The following is a 16,896-nucleotide window of genomic DNA, read 5'->3' as shown; positions in this document are numbered from 1 at the left end:
AAGCCAATAACCTTTATCGGCATTATTGCACATTGCCCTGAGAAATGTTTAAAGAAGCAGCTCGTTGCGTAAGCTCGGTGCATGATGATGTCCATATTTATTGAAATAGGTAATTATTTTCTTACCCTGAGGAAAGAAGGGAATCCGAGGCCGTAATATCCCACAGCAAAGTACTCCGGCTGCGGCCGCATGGCATGCATTATGTTCTCGTAGAACTTGGCTTGTTTTTTCTGCGGCAGAGGACAAAGAGGATGGTGAGGCTGCAGCACGTACACACCGCCGTGTAATTAGTCTCTTTGTTGCCGCAGAATGAAATCGTTGAAAATAAATTAATTTCAATGACATCTTCAAAAAAAAAAAGAAAGAAAGAAAGAAATGTGATTGCTCCCATTTTCTTTTATGCAATTATGAGAAAAAGATTATTGGAGCATAATCAGACTTAAGTACGACCGCTGAGAGACTTTATAAATAGATTCTTTCAAACTCAGGAAACATCAGGAAACACAGTGTGGGCGGAAACGAGTCGATGAACAGGTCGACACGCGATTATCTCTTCTGCATCTTCTGCAAATTGTTTTCCAGCTTATTGTGCTCAATTCTTGTCCACAATCAGGCCATCAATAGTCTAAACGACACAAACCATGTACATTCAGGCTCACGTCGGTCAGTAAAGCTGCCGTCGTCGCAGGTTTTTAAGTGTGTGTGTGTGTGTGTGATTGTGTTTACAGCTGAGTTAAACTGCATGTGTCCTCTCACCAGCAGCTGGCTCAGCTCCATGAAGTCAAACATGTGGCTCTCATGCATCTTGGCCAGCTGCTTTCCCAGCTCGATGGCCTTCTCCCACATCTGAGAAGACAAAGTGCATCGCTCGGTTAAAAAAGGGGGGACATAAAGCAACGACATAAAAAAAAAAAAAACACAGGAGCACAAGCTAGACTTCTGCCATCTGGCTGCCGCGGCTGTCCTCGGTGAAACCCCCACCCAGACGGCTTAGAGGGAAAACATTTGCAGCCGGCGAGAGATCTGAGTACCGACACAACAAAGAAACCTGCGGCTGGTACGCCAGCTTAAGCAACTTCCCCTCGAATTTCAAAATACCGACTCAGAGGGCAGATTTCAGAGAATTCTTTGCGTGATATATGAAGGTATAACTTTGTGTAACTTTGCCCTGAGCTCACATGCAGAGCAGTTCGAGGTGGGCGGCGGGATCCTGGCTTCATCACCGGCGTTAGATCTGCCCAACACGGACTGAATGTTGTGCATCTGATGTGTTTCAGGGGCAGTTAGAGGGCTGAAAATGTAATCATAGACCTGGAGTTACATCTAGTAACCTTTGCACACCAAGTCTTTTTTGTGTGTGTGTGTTTTCTTAATCCGTTGTTGCGCACCGACACCTTGCACACTGGAGACAAAGGAGTCATTGAGCAGGATACAGTTGCAGTGTCTCAGTTCAGGGTCTGCCTCCTCTGAAGGACCCGGTCTTTGTGGTCGTTGTCTCGCCTCTGGAGCATTTCCTGGCTGCGTCACCAGATGTTTTACCCTGATGTCACGGTTTCTGCCGCCCAGGCCTGTGAAAGTGACGATCTACTCCACGCGATGTCGCCATTTTCTCTCTTTCTTTCTTCTTTTTCGGGCGCGCAAAGAGTCTTGGGATATGTGAGGCCACGAAGGATCGTACTGGTGCATCCTCCAAAAACAGGGAGAAGAAGGAGCCTTCTGATTGGACCAGCCTTCACGCAGCGTTGTGATGTAATTGTTCTTCAAATGCTCCTCTGAAGGATGCAGAGCCTGAACTGAGACACAGCAAGTGATTCTGTTGTCCTCTCACTCCTTGAACAAAAGATAAAGACCACTTTCTCCATCAGAGGAGGTGAAGACCCGCTGGATTTACTGTAGCTCTGATTGAATTGTGCCTCTTATATATATTTTTGCGCTAAACATATTTCACTTTGGGCTGCGTTCTCAATGAGGGCCAGCTACATTAAATTAAAGGAACGATCCAAGAGGGAAATTTCTCACAATTGCAATTTTTGTCTCATCAAAGACAATAAATCATCTTCCTCAGGAGAAATAAAGAAAAGGACGGAGCAGGAGACGAGATTCATCTGAGACAAATTATCCCGTCCGGTACGAGAACGACAGCAGAAACTAAGAAAAGCAGTTATTTTGTTTCACTCGTTGGCCTCTCGGAGTTTTGTTTTATTTGTTTTATCAGAAATAAATCATCTCTTTATTTGGCGATCGCTGAATTCTGACCTGCTTCTCCTGAAAACGCCCCCTGAGGGAGAACTAAGGAGCAGAAGTATAAATCAATCTGAGACGAGTTAAATCCAGTTTGAGAATAAGAGGAGAAACACCAGAGAGTTCTGCTGCTCTCACAGGGGTTTATTCTTAACATCATGGAGCAGTAAATACACACTGAAGAGGAAAAGACTTGATTGATGATTTAGATGGGAATGTTGTCAAAGGTTAACATCAGGTGCGTCTCGTTTACGTCTGATAAATTGTTTGGGGGCAACAACTTAAGAAAGGAGAGGATGGATCGTTAGTTCAGACTTGGAACCTGTGATTTAGTTTTGTTGCTTGACTTTTTATTTCGCTCTCACTCGTTCCCCAGCTAACGTATCGCTCACGCAACGTTGAGCCTCATCTGAAGCTGATTATACAACCAGAGCGGTCGGTTCGATATGAGAAACTGTTCACGTTCTTTATTGTGCAGACCTGCTTAACACTGCAACACAACCTGGCTGTGTTGTTAACGTTACACTGAAGCTCCTCCTGCTCTGTGATCCTCATCAGTAAGTGTTGCTGCTGAATGTAAATGTACTTGATAGACGTGTTCTGAGTTGAACTCTGTTCCGTTCGTACTGCAGTAAATATACTTTCCTCCAAATAAAATGCTGGTGAGATGTTGAGTCCTTCTCTTTGTCTAACTCAGGGAATTCATCACATTACATTTACTAATTTACCAACATCTTCAGGCAGGCATTACATTCACATAAATCTTTTTTCCATCTTAAATTCTTATCATAACTAAAGTAAAATTATGTTTTGGTGCTACTCCTTCTTGCTAGCAACCTCCTGGTGGTCCAAAGCAAACGTCACAGCGGTGTAAACAAAACCAGCACCGTCCTGATCCCCAGTCCGGAACACTAGCTGCTGAGCTAACTGAGCTAACTGGCTAACAGCAGCTACCGTTAGCAGCAGGTAGCGGTTACTCTGTTGATACGCTGCTGGTTGATTTTGGAGGCCGTCCGTGGACAAAATTGGTGTTTCCGCGTTCAACACGACAAAATATAAAAAAAATATTAAAAAAAACAAAAAAACAACCCAAACACCTCCTGCTTCTTTTCAACAGGCTAACATACTGTAGCGTCACCTGGGATCATGTAAACACAGTCTGCAGGCCGTGCCGGCAGAAGGTGTTCAGAAAAACTGGATCTGATCTTCTCACTGAGATCATCATATAGAGGCGTCAGAGTCCTTATCTTTAAGATGTTTCCTCTGAATCATGTTTCATTGCACTATCCCTTCTTTAATTTTAGGACATGTCGCCCAGCAGCTAACGCTCACCTTTCCTTTGTCCAGATAGCAGATGATCTCCTGGAAGAGCCTCTCCTTCAGCTCCTGCTGGGTCCACACGTGATCCCCGTCTCTGGGGATCAGATGAGGTGCGCAGGGTTTGTCCGACCACTGTGAAGGAGAAATCAACATGCAGGTAAACACTGAGAAGCACGGCGGTTCTTAGAAAAGATCTCAAGAGCTCAAATATTTATTTTTTTAAAAATCTGCTTTGAAGAGTCAGAAACCTCCAGCAGCTCAGCGTGCAGCAGCAGAGTGTAGGCCGCCTCCGTGTAGTTCTCACAGTCCAGGTGCAAATCTCGCAGCTTGTACAGGTACCTGAGCACAAGAGCACATCGGTTACACACAGTGAGCCCCTCCAAACACCATTAGTGTGTGTGTGTGTGTGTGTGTGTGTGTGTGTGTGTGTGTGTGAGTGTGTGACTCACCGGATGTAAATGTCCTCCCTCTTTTTTTCTTTGTAGAAATTCTGAAACAGAATAATTGCATATTACAAAAAACACATATTTTCCTCGAGCACTTCCCAGAACCGGCCCGGGTGATGATTTATGCACACACACACACACACACAAACAGCGCCGGCCCATATAGGCGCGGGGCGTACCAGCACGTTGACGGTGCAGCTCATGCGGTGCTCCGGACTTTCGTCGTGTGTGATGGTGCGGTACGCCAGCAGATTCTCCAGCAGGCTGCTCAGCAGCACAGCCAGCTCCTCTCCCGACTGTGACAGGTATCTGTGGCGCCTGCAGTGCTCCAGTAAGCTGCACATACAAACAAACTTCAATCACAGACTGCTCTTTAGCTGTAAAGTTTATCAGTTTGCCAAAGTCAGACCATTAAAATCTGTTTTTGAGATAGTTTGGGACGGTATATTCCTCCCCTGAGGGGTTTCTATTGATTACAGGTTGCTTAAGATTCTAACAGACTTTCGTGTCCTTCTGGCTCCTCGAGGACTTCTTCAAAAACACAATCTTAAAGACCTTTGTTGTGTTTTAGAAGCCGTCCTCCGTGAATTCCCTATCACACAGAGTCGATGGATTTTTCATCGGCACGCTGTAATACTTAAACATCTCTCAGAATAAAAGAAATGTTTTCCGTTTGATCCGCTCCTCCGCCTTACGTTTTCTCCAGGAGGACTTTGTACTGCTCATCCCCTCGGCCTCCTTCTACCTCTTGATCCAATTTTGTTATCAGTTCGTTCTCAAACTGCAAAGAGATAAGACGGGAATTAAAAATCACACCATCATACGCATCTCAAATGTCATATTTAGCCGGGAGCTGCTTCAGCTGACTCAAAACAAAAAACACTGAAGTGCAGTGAAGTTCTGAAATCGATTTTTTTTTTTTTAAATTTACCGTTTCAAATGTGCGTCCGGAGCTGAAGTTGTGCTCACACTGCATCATATCAAAGAAGATGGGGATGGTGGCTTTCCTCAGCTCCGGCTCCGGCACCAGCGTGACCTCCAGAATGGGCCCGACCATGGCCGGGATGAACTTCATTTTGTGGGGGCCTGAGGGACAACAAAACATTATCACACAGAAATATCGGAGTCTGATTTGAGAAGGCAATAAGCTGCCTCTTCATTTCTCAACAAACAGAGGACAAATCTAATAATGTGGTAAACAAAACAACAAGACTCCGTGAAACTGGACAATATAAAATATTGTCTTGTTATTCCCCTCGCATTACTGGAAGGCACTGAATAAACTATCCCACAAGCTTCTCTGATAGCGGCGGCGTTATCACATGCTGCAGAGCACTCACCCAGATTGTACCACATGTCTCTGATCTTAAACCCGACAGTCTTCCTCATGTCGCCGTATCTGCGGTAAACGTACAATCAAAGACGTGTTAAATGAAGTTCTCCCTCTTTAAATAATCTTTCTGATGAATTGTAAATGATCTCACTTGTTCAGAATCTTATTCCGTTTCTCTTGAGAGAACGATTCCAGCTGCAGTGTCTTGTGGGTGAGGAACGCCACAGTCAAATGAAAGTAGTTATTCCACAGCTGCGAGGGGAGCAGGGTTTTCAAATATTAATACCCTAATTACCTTCTCATAACACAGGCTTTTGATTTTGTGATTAATAAGAAATGTGACCTCTACCGAGGTGACGAGTGGGGGAGACGCACCTGGAGCTCAAAATGCGCCTGGTCCAGAAAATACATGTTGAGGACGTCCGAGTACTGGTTGATGGCCCTGAGGAAGACCTGCATCTGCACCAGGTTCATGATCATCCAGTCAGCCGGGAACACGTTACCCATGAGGTCCTTAAACATGATGAACGTCTCCATCAGGAAGTCCTGAGGGTGGACGAAGAAGAAGAGTTAAATATTTACTGCACACTGGCACTTCTAAGAAATGGGTCATCACATGTAATCCCACTGAGGCGCTCCCACTTAATGTTGATTTTCATGAAAAAATGATAAAAAACTTCATCTAATGCATGGGACCTTAACTAGCCTGCAGCTGTACGTCAAACACGTTTATAGTTACAGTATTTGTTGTGATCCTCCATATGTGAAATTTAAGGGTCAGTGTCTCTCAGAGGTGGATTTCATTGTTTGATGTTGAGATTTAGTTCCTGACGGAATCGTTCATGTTGTTCGTTCGTTCAGTCGCGTTTTCGGTACGATGTCGTTTTGCGGTGAATCATGTAACGCAAAGTTCTCAGCTCCTCGTTCCCAAACGATCATGCCAACGGTCAACGTCACACTGTAGTTCAAGACAAACACATCGCTGCAACTTCATGATTATGCACCTCTTCACTGCTCTGATAACTAAACAGTGAACATCACAGCGACTCGTCTGTGAGAACGAACGAACCGACGAGAGAGAAGTGAAACGTTGAGTCAGGTCAGTTCGTTCACGTTAAAGAGTCGTTCCTTCAAACTGATTCGTTCACAAACGAGCCATCTCTAGTGTCTGTTTTGCTCAGTTCATTTTTGTAAATGATCCTCTGTGTTTCTTGAACGTTCAGGACACATTTTAACCCAATCCAGTGAAACAGAAGCAGCTGGTGAAGCTTATTTTTTATTCTTATCACTGGCTGTCATATTAGATCCAGTGGTTTTATTTCACATGTAGATTTTTGTCCTGTGACTTCGAGGTTTTCTATCTTTTGTGTGATACCCGATGAGCCTTTTCTGGGAACTAGCCGGTTTCATTTCAGCTCTTTAGCTCAGTACACACATATATTATTTCACCATTTCAAACTTTCTGACAGCTAGAGTGAAATGAATGTGTGCTGGAAACCTTCCCCAGGGTCTCCTCGATGTTCAAGACACATTTCAACCCAATCAAGTGAAGAAAGAAAAAAAAAAAAAGAAGTGACTGGAATGAAACCACTTATTTTCAGAAATCACATAAAATGATGAAATTTATCTCAGAGGGCCAAACTTCAAAGAGGAGAGAATCCTCGACGTTAACGGGGAAAAAAAAAAGTTCTGAATTGTGAGTTGACACGGACCGACCCAAATATAATAATACTGTAGTAAGACCCACATTTTAACCAAACTCAGCAAATCCTGGGCTGCGCTGCTGCACGTCAGACACGCCTGATGGAGGCCCGCTGACATCCTCATCATGTCCGTCCAGCCCGCTGCATGAAATGTCTATAATCAATATTCTCTTAAGGAGCCGTAAGTGGCCCGGCTGGTTTTTATGCCTGTTATTGATGAGATGTTTCGGGACAAGATGTAGCCAACAGCGCAGGAACTGGGACACTTACAATGATATCCTGTCTCGTCTTGAAGGTGCTGATGTAGTGGGCGTAATGCATGTCATCCATTTGCTTCAGGATGGCCGTCATGCAGGCGAGATAGTGACCCTGCAGCAGAGGAGACGCCATTACTCAAATTAATTCACTGGACAGAAAAAAAGATGCATTTACAGCTCATATTCCTTGTATATTTGTGTTTAGCTGAAAGACAGAACTGCATTTAATGTGTTAGTGTTGATATTGACACAAGCGCTGAGGGTGTGAGCGTGTCTTACGATGAGCGGGGACGATCTGTCCATGCTGATGACGGTGCGATTAACCCTGCGAAGAAGCCGCTCCATTATCAGCTGAACGTGGCCTCTGGTTGGACCCTGCAGAGACAGAACCGCCTCAGGCACAAACACCAGCTGATACACAGACGCTGCAGAGACCCGGGTCACCCGCGTTACAACATTATCATCATTTCCCCCCCTGTTCTCTGGGGATTGTTTTTGCTTTGAGATACTCTGTCCCGAGGTTTCTCTCTCAGTGTTACACAGAGGAGTTGGAAGGACTTTCTTGTGTGGCGCTCTCAGTTTTGAAAGTAGATTTTAAAAAATTCAGCAGCTCTGAGTCTTTTAGAGACGCTGTTCCAGTTACTGTGGATTAAAAATACAGTTGTCTTCAGTGGAACAAATGTACAAACTACAGCTGAAACAATTAGTCCATTCAGTTTTGGGTTATTTGATAGAAATCAGGAACTATTTTGATAACAAACATTTCGCTTCCACCAAAGCAGTTTGGCGGCTGGTTCAGAGCCGCTGACTTTTCTCAAAAAAGATCTTTGAGTTTCGACAGCCAAAGAACTGGCGAGGGATTATCTACCGCATTTTTAAACCAAAGCGAGCCACGTACAGGTTCCCGGCTGGTGCTGGTGCTGATTCAGAGGTGGCTGAACCAAGAACCGTTTAAGAACCGGCCGTCTAACAGAGCAGAGTCACATCGCTCGGTCACTGTTTACGTTTGTCCAGATTCCCAACAGAACCACCATGGCCGACTGGATTCAATTTGGTGTCCAAGCTGAAAATCTTTTGTTTTTATTCTTTAGTGGATCAGAACACGCGACACCAGCTGTGGTGGTTAAAAATGGTGTTGTGAGGTTTTAGTTGGTTGTTGGTCCAGATAACTTCGCCTCCAGCTCCTGACGTCAGCGGCTCTTTGAGCTCTTTTAGATTTTCACTATTGATCGATACAAACATAGTCGTGGACGAAGGGTTTACACAGCTGAACATCATCTGTTTACATTCAGTGTTCAAAATAATCAGAATTATAGTAACATAACAGTATATATATTTAATTGATTCACAGATATTAATGAACTAATCATTAGCTAATGATTATTAATAAAGTATTTCCCTGTCTGTTCTAGTAACTCGTCATTATCTAATGTGTAGTCATTCATTAATGAGTAATTACTTATCGAGTAGTTCGATTCCTCACTCGCTCCTCATTAACTCACATATTATTCACGTTACTTTGATATCTCGTACTGTCATTCAGACAGAAAAGATTTCACCTCGAGCTCTGTGATCATTGTGAGAATTTCATCCTGTTGCTGTCAGTTTTTGAATTGCTGTGAGCGTCACACATGAATTCCGTTCACATCCATTGTGTTTGGGCGTTAGCGGAAACCTTGATAAATAAACCCCACACTGTCTGCGTGACTCGATGTTCCAAATATCCATCCATCCGTTCAGTCTGAGGCGTGTTTCGGGGTGTTGGTCACGGTGAAAGCTCAGTCTCTCCTCTCTTTAGCTACATCCTCCAGCTCCTACAGGGGGAAGACAACTAGATGCTACCAGGCCAGATGGGGATATGTAATCCCTCCAGCACGCTCTGGGTCTGCCCCCGGGCTTCCTTCCAGTCGGACATGCCCATAAAACTTCTAAATAGAGGCTCAGGATCACCTCAACTGGCTCCTTTTAATGCAAAGCAGCAGCACTTTTACTCCGGGGTCTCTACGGATGTCTGAGCCCTTAAAGGAAAATCATTTCAGCTGCTCAGATCCACAGTTTCTTTCAGACTAGATGTTATTGTTTTTGTGTGCACGGACCAACATTTAATTTATAATCTGCGTGAACTCGACTCCTCACCACATCCTTGCGGTCCAGGTTGTCCAGCACGGTGCTGAGCAGCTGCACGCAGGCCTCGTGGTCGGGTTTGCACGAGTGGTCGTCCAGCTGTCCGCTCAGCTGGTCGGTGACGAGCGGCAGCAGCACATCTCGACAGTCTGCGGCGACAGAGCAGAGAAACGCTCACTGGATCACAAAGCACATTTCCTTTTAATGGACCTGACCTGACAGACGTGTGTGTTGGAGTGATGCTAGAGCTTTTTTTTTCCCACCCCCTCTCCGTCATCTTGTGTAAAAAGTCATTATGTGATTTTAAAGCCTGGAGGACTCCTACCTGGCTGCCTGAAAAGGTCACTCTCCACCATCTTACACATGCAGCCCAGCTTCTGACGCACGAGCTGAGAGTCGGGAATGCTCTCGATGAACTTGGTGAGGAGAACGCTGAGAACATAATGAAAGAAGAGAGCAGCTGTGATAATCTTACTCTTGCTCTTCATAACTCACATCTGGTAATTATTGCCACGGAGGCTAATGAGAGGAACATGTTACAGGTTGATTTTACAGCAGCAAGAATTGAGAATAAAGCCTCCTTTGCTCAGAAGTAAATATGATAATTTGCTCTGAGACAGGCAATTATCATTTCCTGCAGTGCAAACCCACTGGAGAGTTACCTGAGCTCCACGGGATCAAACACCGTCTGGATGTCATTAATGATGCTGGGGAGGTATTTCAATATTGCTCCCTGTAAAGGCAAAGAATCATCAGGCTGCAGCGTGGGGATGGTTTTTATACTTCAGCACAGAGAAAGCTTTTGAGCAGAGCAGTTCTTCACCTTCCTGAGACGGCCAACAGGGAGAACACACTCACTTTGCAGTTCATTTGTAGACCTTTATACTGTAAAAACTTCCATAACAGCGTAACTAATTTTCACAGCAGGACCACTGCAGTCGCTCACAAATACCAAGACTGGAAATAAAAAGCAGCATCTTCACACAGCAGATGCTTTTTTTTTTTTACTTTTACTTTCAAGCCGGGAGATGATCATCAATTTGCGAAATTCAAAAATGTTTTCACATGATTTTCAGTTCAATCCGACTACAAAGGAAGAAATCTCCTCTGTCGTCCTTTGCATATCTCAGAAACTGCTCTCATCTGATCTACTCCACACTTGGCGGACGTGTTGCCGCGGGCCCAAGGGCGTTCAGCAGAACATGTACTTTGACAGATTATACGACTGTGGTTCGAGTCAGGGTCTGTGAGAATGATCTTTTTTTTTTTGCATCATAATTTTAATTTTTACTGAAACGACAATTAAAATCCCGATGAAGAGACGTTTGTCACATTTGTTGGGGTCAGACAAACATGTTTTCTCACATCTGTGCAGCTCTACAAATATTTTACAAACATTATAATGATGTTTGTCACATTTTACCCTCAGCAAAAACAACATGCAGCTTCTTGCATTTTGGATATTGACCATATCATTATTGATTAAAGGTGCATTCAGTAGGTTTGGGGACCAAGTAGCATCATTTCCAGCTTCAGACATTGTTGTCGGGACCTTATTCTCCTCTGATGGCAGATTGTTTTAGTTATTTTTCAGTTGTATTACTAAAATCTTGTAATTATAGTCAGAATTTATTTTCCTAAACCACAATGTGCACCTTTAATTGTGCAGCCCCACAGTGCAGTTTTGATTTTGATGTAATTTGGATGCATGAAACATTCAGTATTAATAAACTTTGAATAAACAAGCGAGCAGCTCTGAGCAGCAGCGGGGGTGAGGCTTCAGGCGGCCTGAGTTCCCTAATTGATTTGAAAAGATGTTATTTACGCCATTTTTAAGCCGAAACCTTCACTTTAAATGCTAAGCTGTGTGAGCCGGCATCCCGTCTGAAGTGGGTCGGCCTCACGTCGAGGGTGTAAATAACATCTTCTCTAATCAGGTCGGGATCTCGGGGCTTCTGGAGACTTGGATTTCACCACTTGACGAGCCGTATGGAGCCACATTATGTTGATTTTTTTTGTTGTTGTTTCGCTGTGACGCTTTAAACTTCACCTGACTTTCCATCAGCGTGGAGGGAAGAGATGAGGACTGAAATTTTCATCATCGGGTGAACTGTTGATTATCCAGCTCAGAGAAAACCTTCAATTAATGTGTCGCAGCAATCTTTGTTATCTGATGATCAGGCACCTGAATAACAGGGACTGTTTTCAAAACACAGTCGCATAAATTGGATTACGTTGATTAGATTATTGATTATTAACATTGTAACATCGATGAGAGAAGTTTTTGTCATTAATTTATGGTAAATTAACTTTCATTCATGGAGTAATGCTTTAATAATGTCTGGGTCATTATTAGGTGCCAGAGCCGTGTAGAGAGAAGGTTGACGCTCCTCCTCCATGGTGCCTGTTCGAGCTAACGAAGCAGCTTCTAATTTGAGTTTTGTGTTTTGATAACACAGTCAGTGTCGAGTGTGAAGTAGTTTAGATGAGTGGTTCTCAAGAAAGCTGCATGAAGAAGACACAAAGATCTGAACAGACTGATTTCACTAGTTATATAACAGGAAACAAGCTAATCAAAAAACAGCTACCGGAAACAAGCTTACCTTTATCTTCACCCCCTCATCCAGAGGTCTGTCCATCAGAGTGTTGAAGGACAGGAACAGGGTTCGAATGGAGTTGAAGAAAGCGTCCCCGTCCTCACTGTTCCCATAGAATCTGAAAAACAAGGCCAAGACTGCATCAAAGCTACTCATGCTCAGAACCTGAGAGTGAGGCGCTGGTAGTTGCGTGGCAGCGTACCTGAGATAGAGCACCCGAGACTGCACAATAAACCTGAACAGGTACTTGAGAGCTTTGAGCGCAGTGTAGAGCCTCTCGGTCAGGACGGGCTCCTCGGCGTGGCCCACGTAGTAGTTGAGGACCCGGGTTAGCTTCCTGAGAAAGTGAATGAGTCAGACATGGAGGTCTGCTGGTAATTTACAGTGTGAAGCAATCAAAGGTGAGAAACGCAGAGCGGAGACTCACATGTAAGCCAGAGTGGCACTGAAGTGCTTGTTGATGTAGGTTTCCAGGACTGGGTTGAAGTGCTGGAACTTGATGTCACCAATGAGCGTGATTATAAATACCTGATTAGAAACGAGAAGGGGGAACAAAATTAAGGCCTTTTTTTTATTTTGCAAGTTAAAAAGATCATAAATTATTGCTTTACAGCCACAGGAACTTTGTTAATGTGACAAATATGATGACGGGATTGTTTCATTTCATATATTCAAAGATATTTAGTTTACATAAGTCAGTCCTCACCTTGAAAATGTAAGTAAATGTGACAAAGCTTTACATTGTTGGTTTGTTGTGCAGTGTTCACCTCTATTCTGGGTCAGGTTGTGCGAGAAAAGACCTAGCTTGTGCTCTATTACAACATGACGTCTGACCACGTACACAGTCGCCTCAAACGACACTTGAAGGTTGAGTTCAGACATCATCGAGACAGAGAGATTGTTAAATATGAGTGTCGCAGCGCACATTACCAGGAAGTCTCTCCTGGGAGGCTTTCATAGTGTTGCACTTGGTTGTACAACTGAAAGGTGATAGACGAAGTTGAATATTGTCTGTTTCTGAATGTTGACAGTCCTTCACTTCATGGTTAAAGCTATCTCGCATTGACACTGTGGCCTGAAAACAGACTCACCAAGGCGTTGAACACCAGCGTGTCGTAGGTGTCCTTCTCTGAGGTCTCCATCATAATGTTGAACAGGGCGTCCAGGGTGTCCTGGAGAAACTGCAGAGAACAGAAGAAAAGTGGCATTAAAGAGGACGTTATACAACATCCATCAAATATTGCAGCTCATTACATATTTAGCGCAGCATTTGTGATGCCAAGAGCACTCACTTTGACAATCTCCCCTCCCTCAACCTCCATCAGCCTCTGCAGGCTCTGGTCCAGATCTTCAGGGTTCGACCTCCAGTTCAACAGGCCCAGTAAATCCACTGGAGAAACATCAGCGCAGACACAAGTTGGTTCAGAGGGTTCACTCAACTAAATATTATCAATTACCTTTATAATAACACAGAACTAATAATCTAAGGAGGAAACACAATCCAATTTTCAGCTTCTGAGGTTAACCATTTTTTAGACAGCTCTGATGGAGCTCTGGATTCACCAGGACTCTAAGTTTCTGCCCTGTAATCTGAACTCTTACAGTCGCTGTGGTTTGCACGCTACATGACTGACGAGCAACAGGGGGTCAGACAGCCGAGACGCATGAATGCCTTGAAAACACTTCATAGGGTTGGTTGCCGATCTGACCCAGTTTGGGGCGTTTTCTCTAAAAGCCACCGGGAACAGCGAGATCGGGACTGAAATCATGTCATGTGAACCCTGATGTGGAAATTAGACTGCTATTAACATTATATATTGAGGGGTTAAAGGTTAAAATAAATGCATGTTTTATTTAGAAGTTATCTTTATGACTATGCATCATTTTACTTGCTCTCTGTAGATTCTAACCAGTCTAGTCATTTTTACCAAAAAAGCAGATTGTATTCAGTTTTCGGCAAACACTAACTTAATCCCTCGAGAAATTGCTGGAATCTGTATCTGGTTTTATAGGTTTGGTTTCTAATTCTTGCAGTATTCCATGTCTCATTAAAGGTATAAATCGGGATATGATGCACCTGCTGGCATCCTGATTATTCAATATTGTGCAGATGTTTTATACACTATGAATTTCCTCTGGATGTTTACGTTGTGATCTCCCAACCTTAAAGTTCAACACATGCCCGTGCACATCAGTATACACTCAGTGGCAGCAGCGTGGCCTCTGTGAAGATAATTGCGTTAAACGTCTGAAATTTCAATATAAACCTAAATAGATCTACATCAATCAACATCAACACATCAGCAAAATATTAGCAACACAGATCGGTTTAATTAATTTCCCAGCAATCTTTGGGGGAGGAAGCGATGGTGGCACCGTTTCATTTCTTAAAGCTGACTGGTGACGGGACGTCTTTTCCTTTATCACAGACTGGGAACAATGGAAACGGCGCCCTGTGTTACCGTTCTGCGTGAGCTTGGTGGAGCAGGTGAGCGTGGCGAGCTGGAAGCTGTCTTTAGTCACAGGAATCACCCCCGAATGGTGGAACTGCTTCCCTGTTTGTCTCTCCTTCTCCTCCACCTCAGCCCAAGTCGCCGGCAAGGTGAGATAAACCTTTGCATCCTCCGCCTTCTTCACATCCACCTAGGAAATTCATAAAATGGGGAATAAATCATGGAGCGTATTGATCGACTGAGATCTAATTTCATATTTATTGATTGGGGAGAGACTCATGCATAATCCATCTAGCCACTGTCAGCTACTCAAGACATATTTTTTTGTGTAATTAGATAAAAACAATCTCCTTATTCTAAAGATAAGTGAATTAGGTTTGGTACAAAATAAAAACACCACACCACAGTCTTGCATCAGTACCTTATAGACGATAAGTTCATGCCTGCCATCTTTTAGCGTGGTCCCGTCTCCTCTCATTAGCCGGACGAAGGCCATACCGAACGGCTTCTCCGATTTGTCCCGGGCTGAAGGATGCACACGAGAGGATGAACTGTATTTAACACGGTGGCGGGATTACATGCGGGTGTTAGTCATACAAATAAGGCGCAGTCACTCACAGTCCTGGGAGGATCTGTGTCGGAACATCACCCTCAGGTGACACCGACACACGTCTTCAATGGGGATTGTCACCTTGCGGGGAGCAAAGAAAAGTCAGGGGAATTATGGGCAGTGAATACAGGATTATACGTACGGAGGAAATGCTATCAGCTGGGAGATTTGTATGAGTTGCACATTCTGTGCTGATGTATTCCGCACAAGATTATTTCATTGCATTGAGCTACAGTAAATCCAGTTGAGAAAACTAATTAGGGAACATGAGATGTGGTGCTGGCTGCACAGGGCTGCACACGTGGGTCCTTGACATTCGCTTACCTTCACTGTCTCATTCCAACACGGCTGCTTCACCTGGTAGTAAATGACAGACTTGTACTCGGTGATGCCGTCGTAGCCGGCTCCAGGAAATATCGCTTTCTGTCAAAAGTGAAGGAAGGAGGTTAGTTAATATGATAGGAACAAAATATATATTTGCCCTTTGAGATGTTTGTAGCTCGGACATAAAGGCACCTCGGTCTCAGCATACAAAGATGATGCTAGCAGTCAGTCTCAGAAGAATAAGCTCTTTGAGCAAAAAAGCTGTATTGATTTTAAATTCCTTTATTTGTATATAAAGCACGACATGGCCTCGCAGCAGACAGTCTCAGAAATGCGTTTGCTTTATGAAGCACGACGGCCTCCTAGATCTTCACTTCTCCTTTAGCTTTTTCAAAAAGCAGAACTAAAACATTTAGTGATGCTGCTTTCAGCCGTCACCATCCAGCCTGAGGAACATCCTCACAGTGGATCTAAGAAGAGCTAGAAATTATTCTATTTTTAAACTTAAACTAAAAAACCCATTGATTCAGTCTGGCTTATATAGTGTTGATTTATTATGATTTCATGGTTTTAGTGTTTATCTTTGGTTTCGGCTCCAAGTTTCTGGACGTTTCGAGACATTCAGAGGCACACGTTGTTTTAGATCATTAAAGTTTGAAGAAAATCAGAAGTAAATTTCTTTCTTTGAAGTTCTCTGATGTGAAGCATTCAGAAGCTTCTGATTTTAGATTTTCACACGTGAAATATTTGGAGGTGCACTGATTGGACGTTTCACATGTGATTTTTTGGACATTTCACGTGTGTTTTTGGGACGTTGTACATGTGTTTTCGTCAGATGTTTCATGTTAGGTTTCTGTCGGATGTTGTTCACGCAGTTTCACGTGTGAAGCATTCTGAGACTCGTGGTTTTTGGAATGTAAATTTCACATGTCACATTTGGTTGGAAGATGGTTGCACATTTAGTAACGTTAGATGACCTTAGAAAGAATACAGATAATTTGTTGTATGTTCTGGTCTTTTTTTTATTTATTTTTTTTACCTCCATTGGATTTCCCTCATCATCATGCACACTCAGTATGACCTCAACATTTTTCGGGGTCTTCTTCTTGCCACGGTCAAACTCCCCCTGCAGCAAGGTCACGTAAATATCATTCCTCACGTTTCCTGTGGGAAGAACAATACACCGTCGTGTGAATGCTCTCAGATCTTATGAACGCCTCTCACGGTTTTGCGAGCAATTAAAATGAACATGGCCAAGGCGTATGTAGAGCAATGCCTAGCAACAAAGACTTTAATCCACCTGGGAGGATGATTTCTGGAAAGCCCATCTTCCTGACGATAGCCGTGCTGCGGTCTACAAAGTGGGGGTAGTCCTTCCTGACTTGGGCGAGGTCTCCCGGGAGGAGCTTCAGGGTCACGAACAGCCCTGCAAGCAAACATGCAACGAAATTCAATGAGGCAGACACCGTGAGGACGCAGCCTGGAGAC

General features: G+C 43.8%; 1 protein-coding gene across 2 annotated transcripts in view; it reads right to left on the bottom strand.

Moving 5' to 3' along the window:
* dock5 (dedicator of cytokinesis 5) overlaps positions 1-16,896 on the bottom strand; it is a 47,960-nt gene that overhangs the window by 9,589 nt on the left and 21,475 nt on the right. For both annotated transcript variants that reach the window (XM_037098604.1, XM_037098605.1), the window contains exons 13-39: positions 16,709-16,834; positions 16,448-16,572; positions 15,409-15,507; positions 15,093-15,165; positions 14,896-14,999; positions 14,484-14,664; positions 13,314-13,411; positions 13,113-13,202; positions 12,449-12,549; positions 12,224-12,358; positions 12,028-12,139; positions 10,087-10,157; positions 9,750-9,856; positions 9,437-9,573; positions 7,580-7,675; positions 7,314-7,412; positions 5,716-5,886; positions 5,492-5,592; positions 5,348-5,406; positions 4,939-5,093; positions 4,703-4,788; positions 4,187-4,343; positions 4,011-4,051; positions 3,810-3,900; positions 3,574-3,693; positions 757-846; positions 126-230 (exon numbers count right to left, since the gene is read on the bottom strand). In XM_037098604.1, coding sequence (XP_036954499.1) covers positions 126-230; positions 757-846; positions 3,574-3,693; positions 3,810-3,900; positions 4,011-4,051; positions 4,187-4,343; positions 4,703-4,788; positions 4,939-5,093; positions 5,348-5,406; positions 5,492-5,592; positions 5,716-5,886; positions 7,314-7,412; positions 7,580-7,675; positions 9,437-9,573; positions 9,750-9,856; positions 10,087-10,157; positions 12,028-12,139; positions 12,224-12,358; positions 12,449-12,549; positions 13,113-13,202; positions 13,314-13,411; positions 14,484-14,664; positions 14,896-14,999; positions 15,093-15,165; positions 15,409-15,507; positions 16,448-16,572; positions 16,709-16,834 — 2,930 coding nt within the window. The remainder of the gene's footprint in view (positions 1-125; positions 231-756; positions 847-3,573; positions 3,694-3,809; positions 3,901-4,010; positions 4,052-4,186; positions 4,344-4,702; positions 4,789-4,938; positions 5,094-5,347; positions 5,407-5,491; positions 5,593-5,715; positions 5,887-7,313; positions 7,413-7,579; positions 7,676-9,436; positions 9,574-9,749; positions 9,857-10,086; positions 10,158-12,027; positions 12,140-12,223; positions 12,359-12,448; positions 12,550-13,112; positions 13,203-13,313; positions 13,412-14,483; positions 14,665-14,895; positions 15,000-15,092; positions 15,166-15,408; positions 15,508-16,447; positions 16,573-16,708; positions 16,835-16,896) is intronic.

This window comes from Acanthopagrus latus, chromosome 5, assembly GCF_904848185.1.
Source record: "Acanthopagrus latus isolate v.2019 chromosome 5, fAcaLat1.1, whole genome shotgun sequence".
In the NCBI taxonomy this organism is placed as follows: domain Eukaryota; kingdom Metazoa; phylum Chordata; class Actinopteri; order Spariformes; family Sparidae; genus Acanthopagrus; species Acanthopagrus latus.
The sequence above is the reverse complement of the archived record's forward strand: the minus strand, read 5'-3'. Positions and strand labels throughout refer to the sequence as shown.